General features: G+C 35.4%; 1 protein-coding gene across 2 annotated transcripts in view; it reads left to right on the top strand.

Moving 5' to 3' along the window:
• Positions 1 to 17868, top strand: part of ASCC3 (activating signal cointegrator 1 complex subunit 3) — a 337466-nt gene that overhangs the window by 129598 nt on the left and 190000 nt on the right. For both annotated transcript variants that reach the window (XM_089921889.1, XM_022553310.3), the window contains exon 11: positions 9626 to 9790. In XM_089921889.1, coding sequence (XP_089778015.1) covers positions 9626 to 9790 — 165 coding nt within the window. The remainder of the gene's footprint in view (positions 1 to 9625; positions 9791 to 17868) is intronic.

Genomic DNA, 17868 nt, shown 5'->3' with positions numbered 1-17868 from the left:
GGTTTTCATATTGAATTATATACTTTGTTTCTTTATTTAGTAAATCTTTACCTTTGGTATCATACAGATTTTTTTCCCCTAACATCAAAATGCGAAGATACATGTCAGATTACAGTATCCTTTATGATTTTGCTTGACTGTATCTGTACTTTCAACAAGAATATGCATAAAATACATTTGTACTTGAAGATTTTCTGATTAACTTTTATATTTTCATTTTATAATTGAAAGCTGTGGTCCTTGACATTAAATAAGTATAGCTAGATACTTCAGAAGACTTTGTGCTTTACATGTGTGAGTGTGCACTCAAGCGTGTGAATTGGTGGGAGAGGAGGGAACATAAAAAAGGTAGAAAAGGAGTAGTTGGAACTAACTGATTTGTTGTAGTGTCCCAAGGGGCAGGTATAATCTGCAAGCTGTCAGGTTCTATTACAGGGGCTGTTGCCATCAATCAGAGCTCACTTTTGTATAGCAGAGGTTAGTATAACTGTAATTATGTGTGTTTATGGAATTTAAACCATGTGACATTGTAGATTTTATCCTTAAAACATTCATATAATTTATAAGCTTTTTGGTTGAGTAAGTATGGGATTACGTATTTTAAAAAGGAAGATAGACTTCCTAAATCCTGCAAACTGTTGTGCAGTCTACATCTATAGCATTATAATGTGATTTGTAACAACTCTCGGCTGACTGTCTTCAACGCAGAAAATGTATTAAGCAAGCATTCTTAAATATTGTCCTTTAGCTTAGTTAATAGATCCCTAACATTTTCAACTAAAGGTACAATATTTCATCAATTGTAAGACATTTAAAAACTTTATTTGGTAGTCTTTTTTTTTAACTTCTTAGTGACACATAAAATGAAGGTGTGGCTTAAAATTAATAGCTCTTGAGATTTGATGAATTATAGTAATATACTCTTGGATTTTAATGACTGTATTTTGGTATTTTACCTTTCTGGCTTTTAAAAATGTCATTTATGTAATGGGTTTAAACAATTAAAATTTTTTTCTATAGTCTGAATACCAAAAATTTCAAAATCAATTTTAAATATTATACAAATAAGAAAGTCTACTTCCATTTTTTAAATTTCTTGTATTCCATTAACATTTTAAATCTAGTTTTAATTTATAGCTGTCTGCCTCAAAGAAGAATACTGCTGGAACAGTCAAAATGTTTTAAAAACAAATGTTTAAAATTCAGTAGGATATCAGTGTGACTTGTATAACTTTAAATAGATATAACAGGATTTGTTAAACATAAAACAGACTGCTTTTAGACATCACAAACATTCTGTGTATCTCAGTGTTCATTGCAGCTCTATTTACAATAGCCAGGACATGGAAGCAACCTAAGTGTCCATCGACAGATGAATGGATAAAGAAGATGTGGCACATATATACAATGGAATATTACTCAGCCATAAAGAGAGACGAAATTGAGTTATTTGTAGTGAGGTGGATGGACCTAGAGTCTGTCATACAGAGTGAAGTAAGTCAGAAAGAGAAAAACAAATACTGTATGCTAACACATATATATGGAATCTAAAAAAAAAGGTTCTGAAGAACCTAGGGGCAGGACAAGAATAAAGACGCAGATGTAGAGAATGGACTTGAGGACACGGGGAGGGGGAAGGGTAAGCTGGGACGAAGTGAGAGAGTGGCATGGACTTATATATACTACCAAATGTAAAATAGATAGCTAGTGGGAAGCAGCTGCATAGCACAGGGAGGTCAGCTCGGTGCTTTGTGACCACCTAGAGGGGTGGGATAGGGAGGGTGGGAGGGAGACACAAGAGGGAGGAGATGTGGGGATATATGTATATGTATAGCTGATTCACTCTGTTATAAAGCAAAAACTAACCACCATTGTAAAGCAGTTATACTCCAATAAAGATGTTAAAAAAAAAATTCTCTGTGTCTTAGACTGGCTATGTATTGCTGTTAGTAATATAATTTCAAGACTATGTTTTTCTGTATAATGAATTAATTTATTGGAAATAGAAGGTTTTATGGACTGGCCTATCTTTGAAAAATATGAATATGGAAAGACAAGAATAGATTTTTTTAATAGACAGCAACAACAATAACATTAAGGAAATACGGGTATTATGATTTCTAAATTAGGTGTCTAATTTCTCTTCTTGGTTCAAAGACTTTCCATAAATATATTGAACTTTCTTATCTTTTTGCTTTTGGTACTTATAGAGGTCTCTGGTTGAGAAGAAGATTGATAAGTGGGCAGGAAATTGGCCTAAATGTAGAAGTTGTATCTGTATTTAAAAAAAAAAAATCCAATCAGTAGATTGAGGAACTTGGACTTCCATGTAAAAATTTCATATTTGGTACCTTCCTCAAGATGCTTGCAGCATACATAGAAAGATCACGCAAGAGATGATATGTGGTCCATGCATATTAGAAGCACAAAGAACAAATTTTGCTTATTTTTTCTTCTTAGCCTGGAATATCCTTCTTTCTTTCTTTGTCTGGCAAACTCTTATTCACCTTTTACCTGTTCAGTCCAGGTATCCTTTCTTGCCATTTAACTTTTGTTTTTAATTGTAAGTTATATGTAATTATAAGAGCATGTATGTGCATAGCTTACTGTTACTGAGTAAAATACACAGTCAGAATAGCACAGAAATTGTAAGTGAACAGCTTGATAAAATTTTTGTAAAGTGAATACACTGATATAAGCACCACCCTGATCAAGATAAAAATATTACCACACCTCGGAATCTCTCCTTATTCCTCTCCCATTTGCTGTGTCCTTCTTCCTTCCCAGAGGTGACTCCTATCCTAGCTGCTAACACCTTATGTTAGTTTCACCTGTTTTAAAACTTTACATATATGAAATTATATACTATGTAACTGGATTCTTTCATTAACAAGATTTTCAGGTTTTTACCATGTTACTGCATATGGCAGTAGTTTACTCATTTTCATTGTTGTATAATTGTTTCATTGTATAACTATGTTATAAGTTATTTGTCCATATTATTGTTGATGGAAATTTGTCTTCCAATCTTGAAGTATTATAAATAGTACAGCTATGAAAATTCTAATATACATCTTTAGTTTCAAATAGGTGTGTATTTCTGTTCAGTACATAATATACTAGGAATAGAATTGCTGGGTCACAAGGCTTGCATATGTTCAACTTTAGTAGGTAATACCAAGCAGCTTTTCAAAATGGTTGTGTGAGTTTGTATTTCCACGATTATTTCATGAGAGTTCTAGATGCTCTACATCCTCTCCAAACACATGGCATTTTATGTCTTTCATTTAAAATTTTCTGATAGTTGTGTAGTAAATAGTATTTCTCACTCTCTTCTTCTCCCACTCTACTAGTTTAATCTAGTAATTATATGGGGGAAAAAAAGGTAAAATGTATATATATATATATACTACCAAATGTAAAATCGATAGCTAGTGGGAAGCAGCCACATAGCACAGGGAGATCAGCTCGGTGCTTTGTGACCACCTAGAGGGGTGGGATAGGGAGGGTGGGAGGGAGGGAGACACAGAGGGAAGAGATATGGGAACCTATGTATATGTATAACTGATTCACTTTGATATAAAGCAGAAACTAACACACCATTGTAAAGCAATTATACTCCAATAAAGATGTTAAAATAAATAAATAAATGGTTTTTAAAAATTGTAAAATGCACAATTGAACATGTTCCTCTTGCACTCTTACAGGTATGTTGACAAGAGGCTTCGTGATCCCTTTAGTAATTCTTACCTTGAAATTCAAAGAATTTTATTTGGGACAAGTCTGTTAAAACTTAGATTCAAGCATGATATTCTTCTGTGAAACACCACCTTTCTGCTGTGTTTTGATAAAGGGTTGCTATAGTGTCCAATTAGTGGATTATGCAAATAATTATAAAAAATTCAGCTTAGAGCTTCCCTGGTGGTGCAGTGGTTGAGAGTCCACCTGCCGATGCGGGGGACACGGGTTCGTGCCCCGGTCCAGGAAGATCCCACATACTGCGGAGAGGCTTGGGCCTGTGAGCCATGGCCGCTGAGCCTGCATGTCTGGAGCCTGTGCTCCGCAATGGGAGAGGCCACAACAGTGAGAGGCCCGTGTACCACAAAAAAAAAAAAAAAAAAAAATTCAGCTTAAAAATTTTACTGTTTTTCTCCCCTCTTACCCTCCCCAAGGAGGAATATATTTCACTTAGAGAAAAAAAGTATTTGAGTAGTCATGAAACAATCACAGAAAACTAAACATTGTAAATTTACTGTTTACAGATGTAAGAAAAGTTTTTTGTTTTGTTTTTGTTTTTGTTTTGCGGTACGCGGGCCTCTCACTGTTGTGGCCTCTCGCGTTGCGGAGCACAGGCTCCGGACACACAGGCTCAGCGGCCATGGCTTACGGGCCTAGCCTCTCCACGGCATGTGGGATCTTCCCAGACCGGGGCATGAACCCATGTCCTCTGCATCGGCAGGCGGACTCTCAACCACTGCGCCACCAGGGAAGCCCAGAAAAGTTTTTAATAATAAGGTTTAAGTGCTTATGGGATGTAGCAAAAGCAATTTTAATCTGGAAGTTTATAGTTATACATTAAAAAAATAGAGAATTCACAAATAAACAACCTTACTCTACAGCTCAAGGAACTATAAAAAGAAAACAAATTAAGCCCAAAATTAGCAGGACAGAAATAACAAAAATCAGAGCAGAAACAAATGAAATAGAAACCAGAAAACAGAAGAAAAGATCAATGAAACTAAGAGGTGGTTTTTTTAAAGACAAAAAGTATTAGCAAACCCTTAGCTAGACTGACTAAGGAAAAGAAAGAGAAGATTGAAATAAATAAAATCAGAAATGAAAGAGGAAACATTACAAAAAATACAAAGGGTCATAAGAGATTACTGTGAATAATTTTATACCAACAAATTGGATAACCTAGAGGAAATGGATAAATTTTTAGAAACATACAACCTACCAAGACTGAATGATGAAGAAATAGAAAATCTGAACAGGCTTAATACATCACTAATACGTTAATACAATGAAAGATAAAAATCACATGATCCTCTTAGTAGATGCAGAAAAATCAGTTGACGGTATTCAACATCCTTTCATCATAAAAATTCTCAACAAATTGGGTATAGAAAGAATGTTCTTCAACATAATGAGGGCCATGTGTGACAAACCTACAACTAACATCATACTCAACAGTGAAAGGCTGAAAGCTTTCCTGCTAAGATCAGGAACAAGACAAGGGTGCCCACTCTCACTACTCCTATTCTACATAGTACTGGAAGTCCTAGCCAGAGTAATTAAGCAAGGAAAAGAAATAAAGGTCTTCTAAATCAGAAAGGAAGATGTAATATGGTCTCTGTTTACAGATGATATGATCTTATATATAGGAAACCCTAAAGACTCCAGCAAAAAATTTTTACAACTAATAAACAACTTCAGTAAAGTTGCAGGATACAAAATCAGCATGCAGAAGTCAGTTGCATTTCTATACACTAACAGTGAACTATCTGAAAAAGAAATAAATAAAATAGTCCCATATACAATAGCATCAAAAACAATGACACACTTAGGAATAAATTTAACCAAGGAAGTGAAAGATCTATACACCAAAAACTATAAGATGCTGAGGAAAGAAATTGAAAAAGACACAGATAAATGGAAAGATAGCTCAGGTTCATGCATTGGAAGAGTTAATATTATGAAAATGTCCATAATATCAAAGCCATCTATGGATTCAGTGCATCCCTATCAAAATTCCATTATCATTTTTCACAGAAATAGAAAAAAACGATTCTAAAATTGTTTTTAGAATTGGAATCACAAAAGACCCCAAATAGCCAAAGCAATCCTGAGAATGAACAAAGCTTGAAGGCATCACACTTCCTAATTTTAAACTATATTATAAAACTATAGTAATCAAAAAGTGTGGTACTGGCATAAAAACAGACACATAGACCAATGGAACAGAATAGAGAGCCCAGAAATTAACCCACACATATACCATCAACTAATATTTGACAGTTGAGCCCAAAGCACTCAATTGGGAAAAGATATTCTCTTTGATAAATGTATGGGGAAAAGTGAATAATCACATGCAAAAGAATGAAAATGGCCACCTATTTTATACTGCTTACAAAAAATTAACTTGAAATGGATTAAAGGCTTAAATGTAAGACCTGAAACTATAAAAAATACTTGAAGAAAACGAGAAAAAGCTCCTTGACATTGGTCTTGGGAATGATTTTTGGATATGACACCAAAAGCACATGCAACAAAAGCAAAAATAAGCTTCTGCATGGCAAAAGAAACAGTGAAATAAAAAGGCAACCTATAGAAGAGGAGAAACTATTTTGCAAACCATCTGATAAGGGGTTAATATCCATACAACTCAACAGCAAAAAAAACCAAACAAACTTAAAAAATAGACAGAGGACTTGAATAGACATTTTCCCAAAGAAGACATACCAAGGGCCACCAAGTACATGAAAAGGTGCTCAACATCGCTAATCATCAGGGAAATGCAAGTCATAACCACAATGAGATATCACCTTACAGCTGTTAGAATGACTTGTTACCAGAAAGACAAAAGATGACAAATATTGGCGAGGATGTGGAGAAAAGAGAACCCTTGTGCACTGTTGGTGGGAATGTTAATTGGTACTGCCACTACGGAAAACAGTTTGAAGGTTTCCCAAAAAGTTAAAAATAGAACTACCGTATGATCCAGCCATTCTACTTCAGGGTATGTATCAGAAGGAAGTGAAATCGCTATCTTGAAGAGATATTTGCTCTCCCATGTTCTTTGCAGCATTATTCACAATAGCTAAGACCTGGAAACAACCTCAGTGTTCGCCAAGAAATGAATGGATAAAGAAAATGTGGTATATACATAGAGTGGAATGTTACTCAGCCATAAAGCAGTGGAAATTCAGCCTTCTCCCACAGTGTGGATGGATCTTGAGGTCATTATGCTAAGTGAAATACGTCAGACAGAGAAAGACAAATACTGTATGTTCTCACTTATATATGGAATATTAAAAAAAAAAACGCAAAGAAACAGTAGAATGGTGGTTGCCAGGAACTTAGGGGTCGGGGAAATCGGGAAATGTTGGTCAAAGTGTACAAACTTCCAGCTATAAGATCGATGTGTTCTGGGGATCTGATGTACAGCGCAGCGAGTATAATTAACATTCCTGTGTTATGTACTTGAACGTTGTTAAGAGAGTAGACCTTAAATGTTGTCACCACACACACACACACACACACACACGCACACACACACACGGTAATATTGAGGGAATGGAAGTGTTAACTAACCTCATTGTGGTAATCATTTTGCAATATATGTGTATCAAATCATCACATTGTGTACCTTAAGTTTATATATGTTACATGTCAATAATAACTCAATAGAGATGGACAAAGAAGAAGGAGAGATAAAGTAATTTCCCCTAGGTCACAGTGTTTTAAAAGGCAAAAGATAATAATATTAATGTTTAAGTTAATTACCAGATGAGGTGGTTCTAGCAAGTCATAGGTCCTTTGGTTTTGCTGTCAAATGGAGCATTTTAAAATTGAATACACCAAATTGTTGGCACAGTAGTGGTGTATAGCATCTCAACTCTGCCATTTTCCCAGTGGTCAGGCTAAAATTGGAACAGTTTGGAATAATGATTTTCATACTCCTGAGGGAATAAGTACATGTATTGAGAGAAATTTGAGTTGACAGTAAAAATATTGACAGTTAACCCATGCCCTAATACAAGAGCAGATGCATGAGTTCCAATTCATTAAGCAAATGTGACACTTTATTTTCTAGCCATTTTCGTTCAGGGGATTAGAGTAATGAAATGGTAATATAAATGAAGCCAATTCTCACTGTGCTGAAAGTAAGGTGTATAAAACAAAATGCTAAAATGGATTTTTAAGGTTTGGTAGTATAGCTTTCTGATATCTGAAAAATTTTACTTTACAATTTAATCATTACCACATTATCTTTGTAGTAGTGTACTTTGTAGCTTTCTTAACATTTATTAATAGTAAGCTTATTTTATATTTTAATGTGACATGAATTTACAGTTTAAGAGAATTACTGTTTTTGAAACCACATGGGCATATTTTTTAGGACTTTGAGTGAAAGGGTTGTTAGTAAGTGATCCCTGGGTATATTTATAATGATATATCTTGAGTTATTTTAAATTTGTCATTTTTCAAAGTAGAAGTTCTGTTTAAGTTATTGGAATATAAAAGAGATGTTAATTAATGCATACTGAATGTTTCAACCCATTTTAGATCTTAAAATCCGTTATACACCTGTTTATACTTAATTCCAAAGCATTTTTTTAAATGTAAAATGTGATGTGATCTCAACATTGCCATTTGGCTTTAGCACATTAACTAAGTAGCTTTGGATTTGTAGTATTTCACACCTTAGATATGAATGCCTTAATCTATTTCATTATAGTTCACTAATTGTTACATCGAAGTACAACTGCTAAATTTTGTGGTTGATATAGTTCATTTCAAAATGATAGCAGTGATATCTCTAATGATGCAACAGGTTATATTGACAAACTTGGATTATGCATTTGTTAAGAATTATACATCATTTGCAATCTAAAAAAATAAGATTATCATCATTCCCATAAGCGACTTCAAAAACAGACCTGAGATAACACAACAAAAATGTTGAGAACAATCTGACCCCTTTAACCTCTTCACTCTTCAAAGCAAAGTGAGTTTTGATTGTCATCAGTCTCTATAAGCTGATATACTGTATAAGAAAAGCTTTGGTTTTGATTTGTTACCTCATGTGTTCTTTGAGTTATATAAGGGCTTATTTCCTAGTTCAATATTACTGTAGTAGAAGGTTTATTAAACTTTTCTTTTTTTCTGCTATTGTATGCTTTTAGGGGACACAAACAATTCAATATGTAGAAAGCAAATAGACTTATAATCACAGCTCATGTCAAATGGTCTCTTCTAAGAACTTTATATAAGTACCCTGGGCTTACCTCCTGCTCTTAGTACCCTGGATCTCCGGTGACTCATTGTTTGTGTTGCTATTTTGTGCCAGTTATGCTGTAGTATATGTGTTGTTTTTTAGTATAAACTTCTGCATATGCTAGTTGATATTAAAGGGTAGTTTTAAAAAACTGTGTGTCAATAGTAAAGCTTCCTCCAAATTTGGAAAAGTATAAACAGGTAACCATTCCTAGAGTGGATCCTTGGTTTCCTTTTCATTTCCTTTTAGTGCTTTATTCACTTATTTTTGTCCCTTTTCAAATAAAAGCCATTATCAGTACACACTTGTTTAGAAGATAGTGTCATTTGGTTTCTTACATTGTAAGACACATTTTAAGTAAGACTGTGTATTTTGTACACTTCACACTACAATTTACAGACAGACTACCTTTACTGAGTTTTAATGAGTAACTGCTTAATATCACAACTTAAAGAGAAGTGACTGTTGTCTACAGTGAGTCAGATATCATTCTGGGATATTTGTAACACTTTATTTGATCTGTGTATAGGTGGTTAATCATATTTCTTTTTGAATAACACAGTGGAAGTTTAAATAATATGTGACCTCTTTCCCCTTTTTAATTTATCTTTTCTTGTCTTATAGATGCTTGTGACCACACCAGAAAAATGGGATGTAGTGACAAGAAAGAGTGTTGGGGACGTAGCTCTTTCCCAAATTGTAAAGCTTCTTATTCTTGATGAAGTTCATTTACTTCATGAAGATAGAGGACCAGTATTAGAAAGCATAGTGGCACGTACTTTACGTCAGGTAAGGGGAAGTTATTTGTAAGCTTATTTTGAGGGATAAGTTTTTAAACTTAAATGTAACATTCAAAGAAATATTAGTATGTATTGTTCATGGGGATAAAGATAATTTTCGTAGGGAGAAACCTTCAGCTATTTCATTTTTATGTTAAAAGTACCCTATTTTTCTTCCTCCCAGGTCTTATGTTATTGAAATCTCTTTAAATTAACCAAAATAAATACAGGAAAACTTCTATTCTAAACCTGTGTTTTAAAGCTAAATGTAACTTTGACTAAGCAGTATTAAAATATGGTAGAACATAGGAGAATATTAATTATTCATCCATTTCTCTCCATGCCTGACCTCTCCCCCCACTGAAAAAAATCTGGAAATGATTTATATTTTCCTTAATATACTAGATAAAAATGAAATATCTCCTAATGTGCATAATCTTAATTGTTATTTTTAAAAAGGGACGTGTACTTGTTGTCTCTAGTTTTGGACCTTGTGGTTACTCATAAATTGTCCAAATCAAAATTGGTAAATTCATCAATGATCTGTGATTGTTTTCTGTCACCCCTCTTTTCATTAAGTGAAAAGATATCTTAAAGTACCCATGACTATTAAAATGATGTTTGCTGGTAGATTGTACATGTAAAGACAGTAGATGAACACTAGTTTTTTAACATAATCAAGAACTCTAGTTCCTTAACTTCCCATCTCTTATTGTCTCTGATCCATATTCTCCTGGCTTTATTTTCATTCTGAAATAGCCAAGACTCCATGACCAGTTTTTTCTTTTGTCAATAGCCTTAACTTATTTATCCCCTGACTTCCTGGCAAAATTCCAATCATGAGTCAGTTGAACAGTATGTTTCCCTCCAGTCAGATTGCTAAACACTAGCTGATATCACACAGGGGTGGTGGAGACTAAGGTCACTACACATTCGTAGACTCTGAATTCGCCTGAATCGTCGGGGATTTACCCCGTAACTTCGGAGCAGCTATCCTTCTTTTTCCAAGCTTCACCAGACTCTTCCCTCCTTCTTCCCCACCCTGTCGTGCCTCATTCTTAGAAGACAATACTTTTTACTGAGTGGAAACACAGGCCGTCATGGTTGAACTCCTTCAGTTTGCATCCAGAAAAAACCTCCCCACCACCCAGCAAAAGCCTCAAACTCCTTCCCAAATCTATCCTCATCATTCCACCCCTCATCCTTTAGTTAGAGGCCCCCTGTCCCCTTGTCTTGGACTCCATTCCTTTCACTCTGTAAGTTATCCCTTTTCTTTTTCCTGGGTCTTTAACTTCTCCTTCTCTGTGAGCACTGTGCCTTCAGCTTTAAAGAATTGCAAAGTCCCACTCATCTTTACCAAAACGCCTCCCTTAAACTATCCTGCTCCAATAACTTCAGCTTCTGGAAATATTAATCTGTATTCAGTTTCCCTTTTGATTTCCAAACAACTGTGGTCTGGTTATTGCTCCAGCATAGGTCATAAAAAGTTTTTTTGTTTTTTGCTTTTTAACCAGGATATAACTCATTATTTCTTCAGAATTGAAACTCTTCTCTTGGACTCCATGATGCCACCCTGCCTTGATTTTCTTTACTTGATTTTTTTTGTCACCTACTTAGCTGCTCTTTCTCAGGCTCCCTTGCTCTCTCCTTTTCTCACCCTTGAAATGTTTACATTCTCCACGATGTTGGTTTGCAGATTGGCTTTGTACACAGAGGGCAAGGAGAGAACTGAAAAAAGGGGCAGACCACTCCAGATTGGTAGGTGACAGTTTTAATAAGCAAGGGAACTTACTTTTGAGGCTTGTCTTGGGCAACTGCAAGATCAGTCGACCTCTACACCTGCCTTAACTGTATATAGAGGCCTTAGCTGACTTCAGTCACATATACTGTCCAGATGGTCTCAATACCACATTGCTATCTCAAGGCTGCGTCCTCAGGGAAGCTTCTAGCTCAGGGAAGGCAAGCGGAATGCATATTCCTAGGACAGCAAAGGGGGTGAGGATCCTCTGATCGACAAGGTCTAGCTTGCGGATTAATTGGCAGTCACATCCTCTCAGTGACCTTTTCCAACACAGGACTCTGGTCACTTGCCATCTTCTTTCTTTATTCTAAATATTTACCCTGGGAAAATAACACTTCTGTGCTTGCGTCACTTAAATCTCTGCATGTAGTCCAAATCTCCCCGCTGACTTCTCTTCCTATCCAAACACAGTTGTATGTTTCTACTCTGATATCCCATAGACATCTCTTGCTTAAACACGTCAGAAACTCTGCCATCTTCCCTCCCTATTTATAAATGGCATGACAGTCCATTTGATTCTCAAGCCCAAATTGAGTGTGTGGGAGCCACACTCAATTGTTCCTTCTTCCTTAACACTCATCCTCACCCCAATGACTAGTTAGGTGTCAGTTCTTTTATATTTCGTATCCTGAATAGCTCTCATCTAGAACTAGGTATGGGAATTTAATATGAAGGGAGTACAAAATTTGAGGAAGTTTATATTGCATTTTCAAATGTTTTAAAATAGTGTACTTTCACCTGGTAAATCCAACATAAAATTCTAGATGAATTAATGATTTAGCTATACCAGACAAAACTCAGTGCATTAAAGAAAATATGAAAGAGCATTTAAAAAATAACCTTGAGGTGGAGAAGCTCTAAGCAAAATGCAAAACTCCAAAGGTTACAAAGGAAACATGTGGCGCATTTGGATATGTAACTATTAAAAACTTCTGACCAGTAAAGATACCTCCAAAAAGTTCAAATGTAAGACAGAATAATAGAAATTATTTGTAGGACATAAAATAAAGCTTAAATGTCCTTTATAATTAAAAGGTTATTGTAAACTAGTAAGAAATATGTTTTTTTAAAAATTTGGAAGAAGCACTTTACAGTAGAAATAAAAATTCTGAAAATCATAGAAAAGATGCTTAAAAGGGATCCAAATCAACAGGGGACATTTCTCTTACATAGATTGGCAAAAGTGAAAAAAGAATGTAATTTGAAAATGCTCACTAAACTGTGTTTTTACTTCTAGAAATCTAACCTATGGAAATAATAGCACAGACACATAGATATAGTAACACCAGTATTCACTGACGCTTTCTTGTTAGCGCAAAATATGTTGGAAACAACCCAACTGTCCAACAAAAGAAGAAATAGTTTAATAAATTCCATTAATTCATAAAATAAAATGCCACTTTGCAGTCTTTAAAAAGAACGAGGTAGAGCTATATGAACCGGGTTTAAAAGATATCCATGTTATATTCTCATTGAAAAGACACCATATACAGCACAATCCCATTTGTGTAAAGAAAAAAAATGCAATATATTTATATTCTCATTCACTCATTTAGTGAACATTTATTAGCTACCTGCTATGTGCTGGCTACACAGTTCTAGGTGCAGTGGTTATAGTTACCAAATAAAGTTCTTGCTTACAGTTAGATTTTTAAGGTGGGGTAGAGTAGGGTGCATAGATGTGGAAGCATATGCAACAAGCTGTAAAAGTGGTTTTATAGTAGGGGTGGGATTAGAGGACTCTTTAGGACATGTTCACTTTTTACTATATAAAAATATGTGCATGCACATGCACAGATGCACATACATAAAACACAAAGCATTGAAATATTCAAAGTAGACACACAAAAATCAGAGGTTTTAGCTAATAACCAACTTAAGAATAATGTCAATAATACATGTAGTTGTGAGACAAAGGTGAAGCACGGAGAAGTCTGCCACTGCCATCACTGTTCTCCTTTCTTGCCATGGTGGATCTGCTCTTGCTCAGATTTTACTTGTGAGGTCTCGAAAAGAAGCATGCAGGGCATCATTTACACAAAAGAGACCTATTTTGATCATGAGATTTTTTTTTTTTTTTGTGGTACGCAGGCCTCTCACTGTTGTGGCCTCTCCCGTTGCGGAGCACAGGCTCCGGACGCACAGGCTCAGCGGCCATGGCTCACGGGCCTAGCCGCTCCGCGGTATGTGGGATCTTCCCGGACCGGGGCACGAACCCGTGTCCCCTGCATTGGCAGGCAGACTCTCAACCACTGCGCCACCAGGGAAGCCCTGTCATGAGATTTTTAAAAAAAATTTTTAACAGCTTTATCGAGGTAGAATTGATATACAAAACAGTGCCTATGATTAGTGTATTAGGTAAAGTGAGATTAGTGGTTAACAGAAGGTACTGTTTCCCAAGGTGAAACTTTGCGATCATGAGATGTTTTGATTTGATACCTTGATACGTACATAGCTTAGTGATCTTTTCAGGGAGCCAGGCCACGTAAGTCCATACATTCCTGGTTTGTTTGCATTGAGCCACCTAGAGAGCATGTCCATCAGCTAAAAGCATTACAAAGATAAAGCTTTCCTGCAACTATAGAACATTAGAGGTCATGTAAATACCATTAGTACATTTGCCAGGAGATCTGTCATTAGCATGTTTACAAGGGGATTTGACCAGGGCATCTTTCTTTCTTGAGGATTCCCAGTTGAGAGAGAAAATAGATTGCAGGCCTGCTGCTGATGCTTTCTGTACATATATACACAGACACACACACATTATGTACCATATGTACTTTGAAGCATTCGTTATAAATATTTTGTAAATTATGAATATATAATAGTATAATTTTCTATATATAGTTTATAAACTGTGAAGTAAAATATATAAAAATTATATATTATAGGTTTATTACATATGTAGTAAAATTATAAACATATCATATGTTAACATATGATATAGGAATATATAATACATTGTATGTAACATGGATATATAATATGTAAATATGCATTAATTCATCCTGCACATTGGCTTCTTCATAATATAGCCAAATTCCAATTGTATAGTTTATCACTTATTGTGCTTATAAACCTTTGATGACTTGCTGTTTGTTACCTTAAGAAAAATGTTTAAATACTTTAACTGGACGTTAAACACTACTGAGCCCTGATCTATTTGTCCAATTTTAACTTCTCCATCATATTCCTTACCTGATATAGGTTCCAGCCACACAAAACCATTTATTCCTTCCCCACTTTTTTTCCAATTCCATTGGCCCTCTTTAAGAGGTAAAACTCATCTTACTTACATCAGAGTGTAGTGTTAGTTATGAGATGAAGGGTTGTAAATGCAAAATTATATATTATTGCTCCACACGTCCATCTGTTGAAAACTTACTATTCTTTTGAGTCTGCCAAATATCACTTCTTCTATGAAGTGTTTCCTAGTTTACCACTCAGAAAGAATTACACCTTTTCTGTGTTCCCTCTGTACTCCCTTTCCTTGCACATTTTTAGCACTCATCACAGTCTTCCTTATAATTTCACAACTTAACTATAGGTAATTCTGTCTTTATCTGTGTCTCTCACTAGATTTTAATCTCCTTAACAGAATGATCTATATGATTCTTCTCATATTCCCAGTGTATTAGTGCAGTGCTCATAAATATTTTTAGAAAAAACAAAGTTCCTTTTTGTTTGTTCCTTGTGATTACCAGACATTCCCAGTAGATGGCAGTGCTTTACATGGCACTTCAACAATTTGTAACTAGCATAGATACACCATAGGTAGCTATTCTAATGCAGTGTAGATTCTGTTTAGGTTCTGAAGTTGCATGGTGGTATTAGGGACAAAATTCACAACATACTTGGCATGAGTGAAAGAAATTTGGAAAATAAAAAAAGTACAATGAAGCCCTAATCTGTTATATTTAACAACATTGAACTAACATTAGTTGTAACTAAATTTACTTTCAGTGAATAGACTTTGTCCAAACTTAGATATTATGTGAGGGACAATGCTGTAAAAATTTACTGCCTAGTTTTTGGGCTTATGATAAAGAAGAAACTGTAAAATGTTAATTTTTCATAGCTTTCAACTATTAATATTTTCAGATAATTGTATAGTGTATAGAGTTTCGAGATGTGGTTTAAGACATAAACTTCCAAATTATCCATATAAAGAATATATTTCTCATACAGGCTTATCTGTGTTGAGAATGATATGAATTTTTTTAGATTAAAAAATACAGTTGTTGTAAAATGGGGTTTTAGCAGAAAAATATCTCTAGTGTTTGCAAGGTATCATATATTTAACATCAAAAGTCCTTAAAAATATACTCAATAACTTTTTTTGTTGTTGTTGTTGTACGCGGACCCCTCACTGTTGTGGCCTCTCCCGCTGTGGAGCACAGGCTCCGGACGCGCAGGCCCAGCGGCCATGGCTCACGGGCCCAGCCGCTGCACGGCATGGGGGATCTTCCCGGACCGGGGCGCGAACCCGTGTCCCCTGCATCGGCAGGCGGACTCCCAACCACTGCGCCACCAGGGAAGCCCCTCAATAACTTTTGTGTTGAATGATTTTAAAACTAAAAATCACCTTCATATCCTTTCACATCACCACCAATAGGAAATAGAACTATGGTATAATTAAAATTATCATTCTAATTACTGTAAAGGATTCTAATCATAGCATGTAAAGGAGGTTTCTTAAATAGTAGGTAGGGTCATCAGTTCCCCTTATTTAGGGCTCTCTTGTTTGGGTTGGGTTTGGTTTGGGAGCCATATGTATATCTCATAGGTAGTGTTTTATTTAGTCCTCAAAGAAGCCCAGATAGAACCCATAACAGTGAGTAAGCAGATTCATTTTTGTCCTACTTACAGAATGAGTTTGGAAGGCACAGGGCCTCTCTAAGTGCCTGTAAGTAATATTTGTGTGAGGGAGTGAACTCAGGCCCTTGGACTTTCCCAGCCCATATATGCACTGTATAGAAATATCCAAGGAGAAATCTGACATTGGGAGCTGCTCACTTAGGTATAATAACTTGAAGACACCAGCATGATGCAAGCAAGTTTTGACTAAAATTAGATGTAAATAAGAGAGACATAAAAACTGAAAAAATAGTTAAAATATTTGCCCAAGTAAATATATCCCATGAATCCCCTTATTTTACTTATGATAGCAAGAAGGTGAGAATGACTTAAAAGTTCCTAGATTTAAAAAATAATAATATTGTACAGTCTTTTGTTAAAGATTGAGAATCTTTTTATATGCATTCTCTCATAAAGGAATTTGGTCGAAGGTTAATTAACTTACCAAATTCATTCCAAGTCTTGTGTACTTTTAAAAATCACATCAGAGGTTTTCAAACTTCTTCCCAGGTAAGAAACCCTTTTTTAAATTAAACTTTTACATGGAAGCCTAGTATAGAAGAATATGAAAGCATGTGGGATTTGAAAACCCAGATAGAAAGGATATTATAGGTGCATGGGGCTGCAGAATGCCCCCCATACTTCTGCAGAACCCCTAGGGCTTAGCTGTGAATGGTCCTGGAATGTTCCCTTTAGCAACATTTGGCATCTTAATTTAAAATGGGAAGTTTTTATGTGATGAAAGTAATACTTTCTCTTGGCAAATGCTTAACTTCCTGTATTGTAAATATAAAATATAGAGAATTTGAATAATATAATTAATGTCATAAAGTGGTCAAGCACATAGAATTGTATACCCTAAAAATAGATAAATTATGTTCATCTTAGGTGTCCATGGGACATTTTCTCAAAGCAGAAATTGAAAAGATCATAGTCTTTACAAAATACAATAGAGGGACTTCCCTGGTGGCGTAGTGATTGAGAGTCTGCCTGCCGATGCAGGGGACGCGGGTTCGTGCCCCGGTCCGGGAGGATCCCACATGCCGCGGAGCGGCTGGGCCCATGAGCCATGGCTGCTGAGCCTGCACGTCCGGAGCCTGTGCTCTGCAACGGGAGAGGCCACAACAGTGAGAGGCCCACGTACCGCAAAAAAAAAAAAATACAATAGAAATTTAGAAATAACTTCTATATGATAAAACAAAACTATATACACACACACATACATATCTATATATGCATATGTATATACAAACACATATATATGTACATACATTCTACACTTTTGTATTTGATAAATTGAAGACATAAAACCCAACCACTTGAAAGAATAGTCTTCTGACACTGAGAGCTCAGTAAGTGATCATGAAAGGAGGGAAGGGAAAGAGAGTGACAACACTATTATTAGAAAATAATGAAAGTTTATTAAGTAC

Source organism: Delphinapterus leucas, chromosome 12 (genome assembly GCF_059928025.1).
Source record: "Delphinapterus leucas isolate spDelLeu-1000000601 "Yukka" chromosome 12, BTC_Dleu_Yukka2, whole genome shotgun sequence".
Taxonomy (NCBI): domain Eukaryota; kingdom Metazoa; phylum Chordata; class Mammalia; order Artiodactyla; family Monodontidae; genus Delphinapterus; species Delphinapterus leucas.
This window is presented reverse-complemented; position numbering and strand designations above follow the sequence as displayed.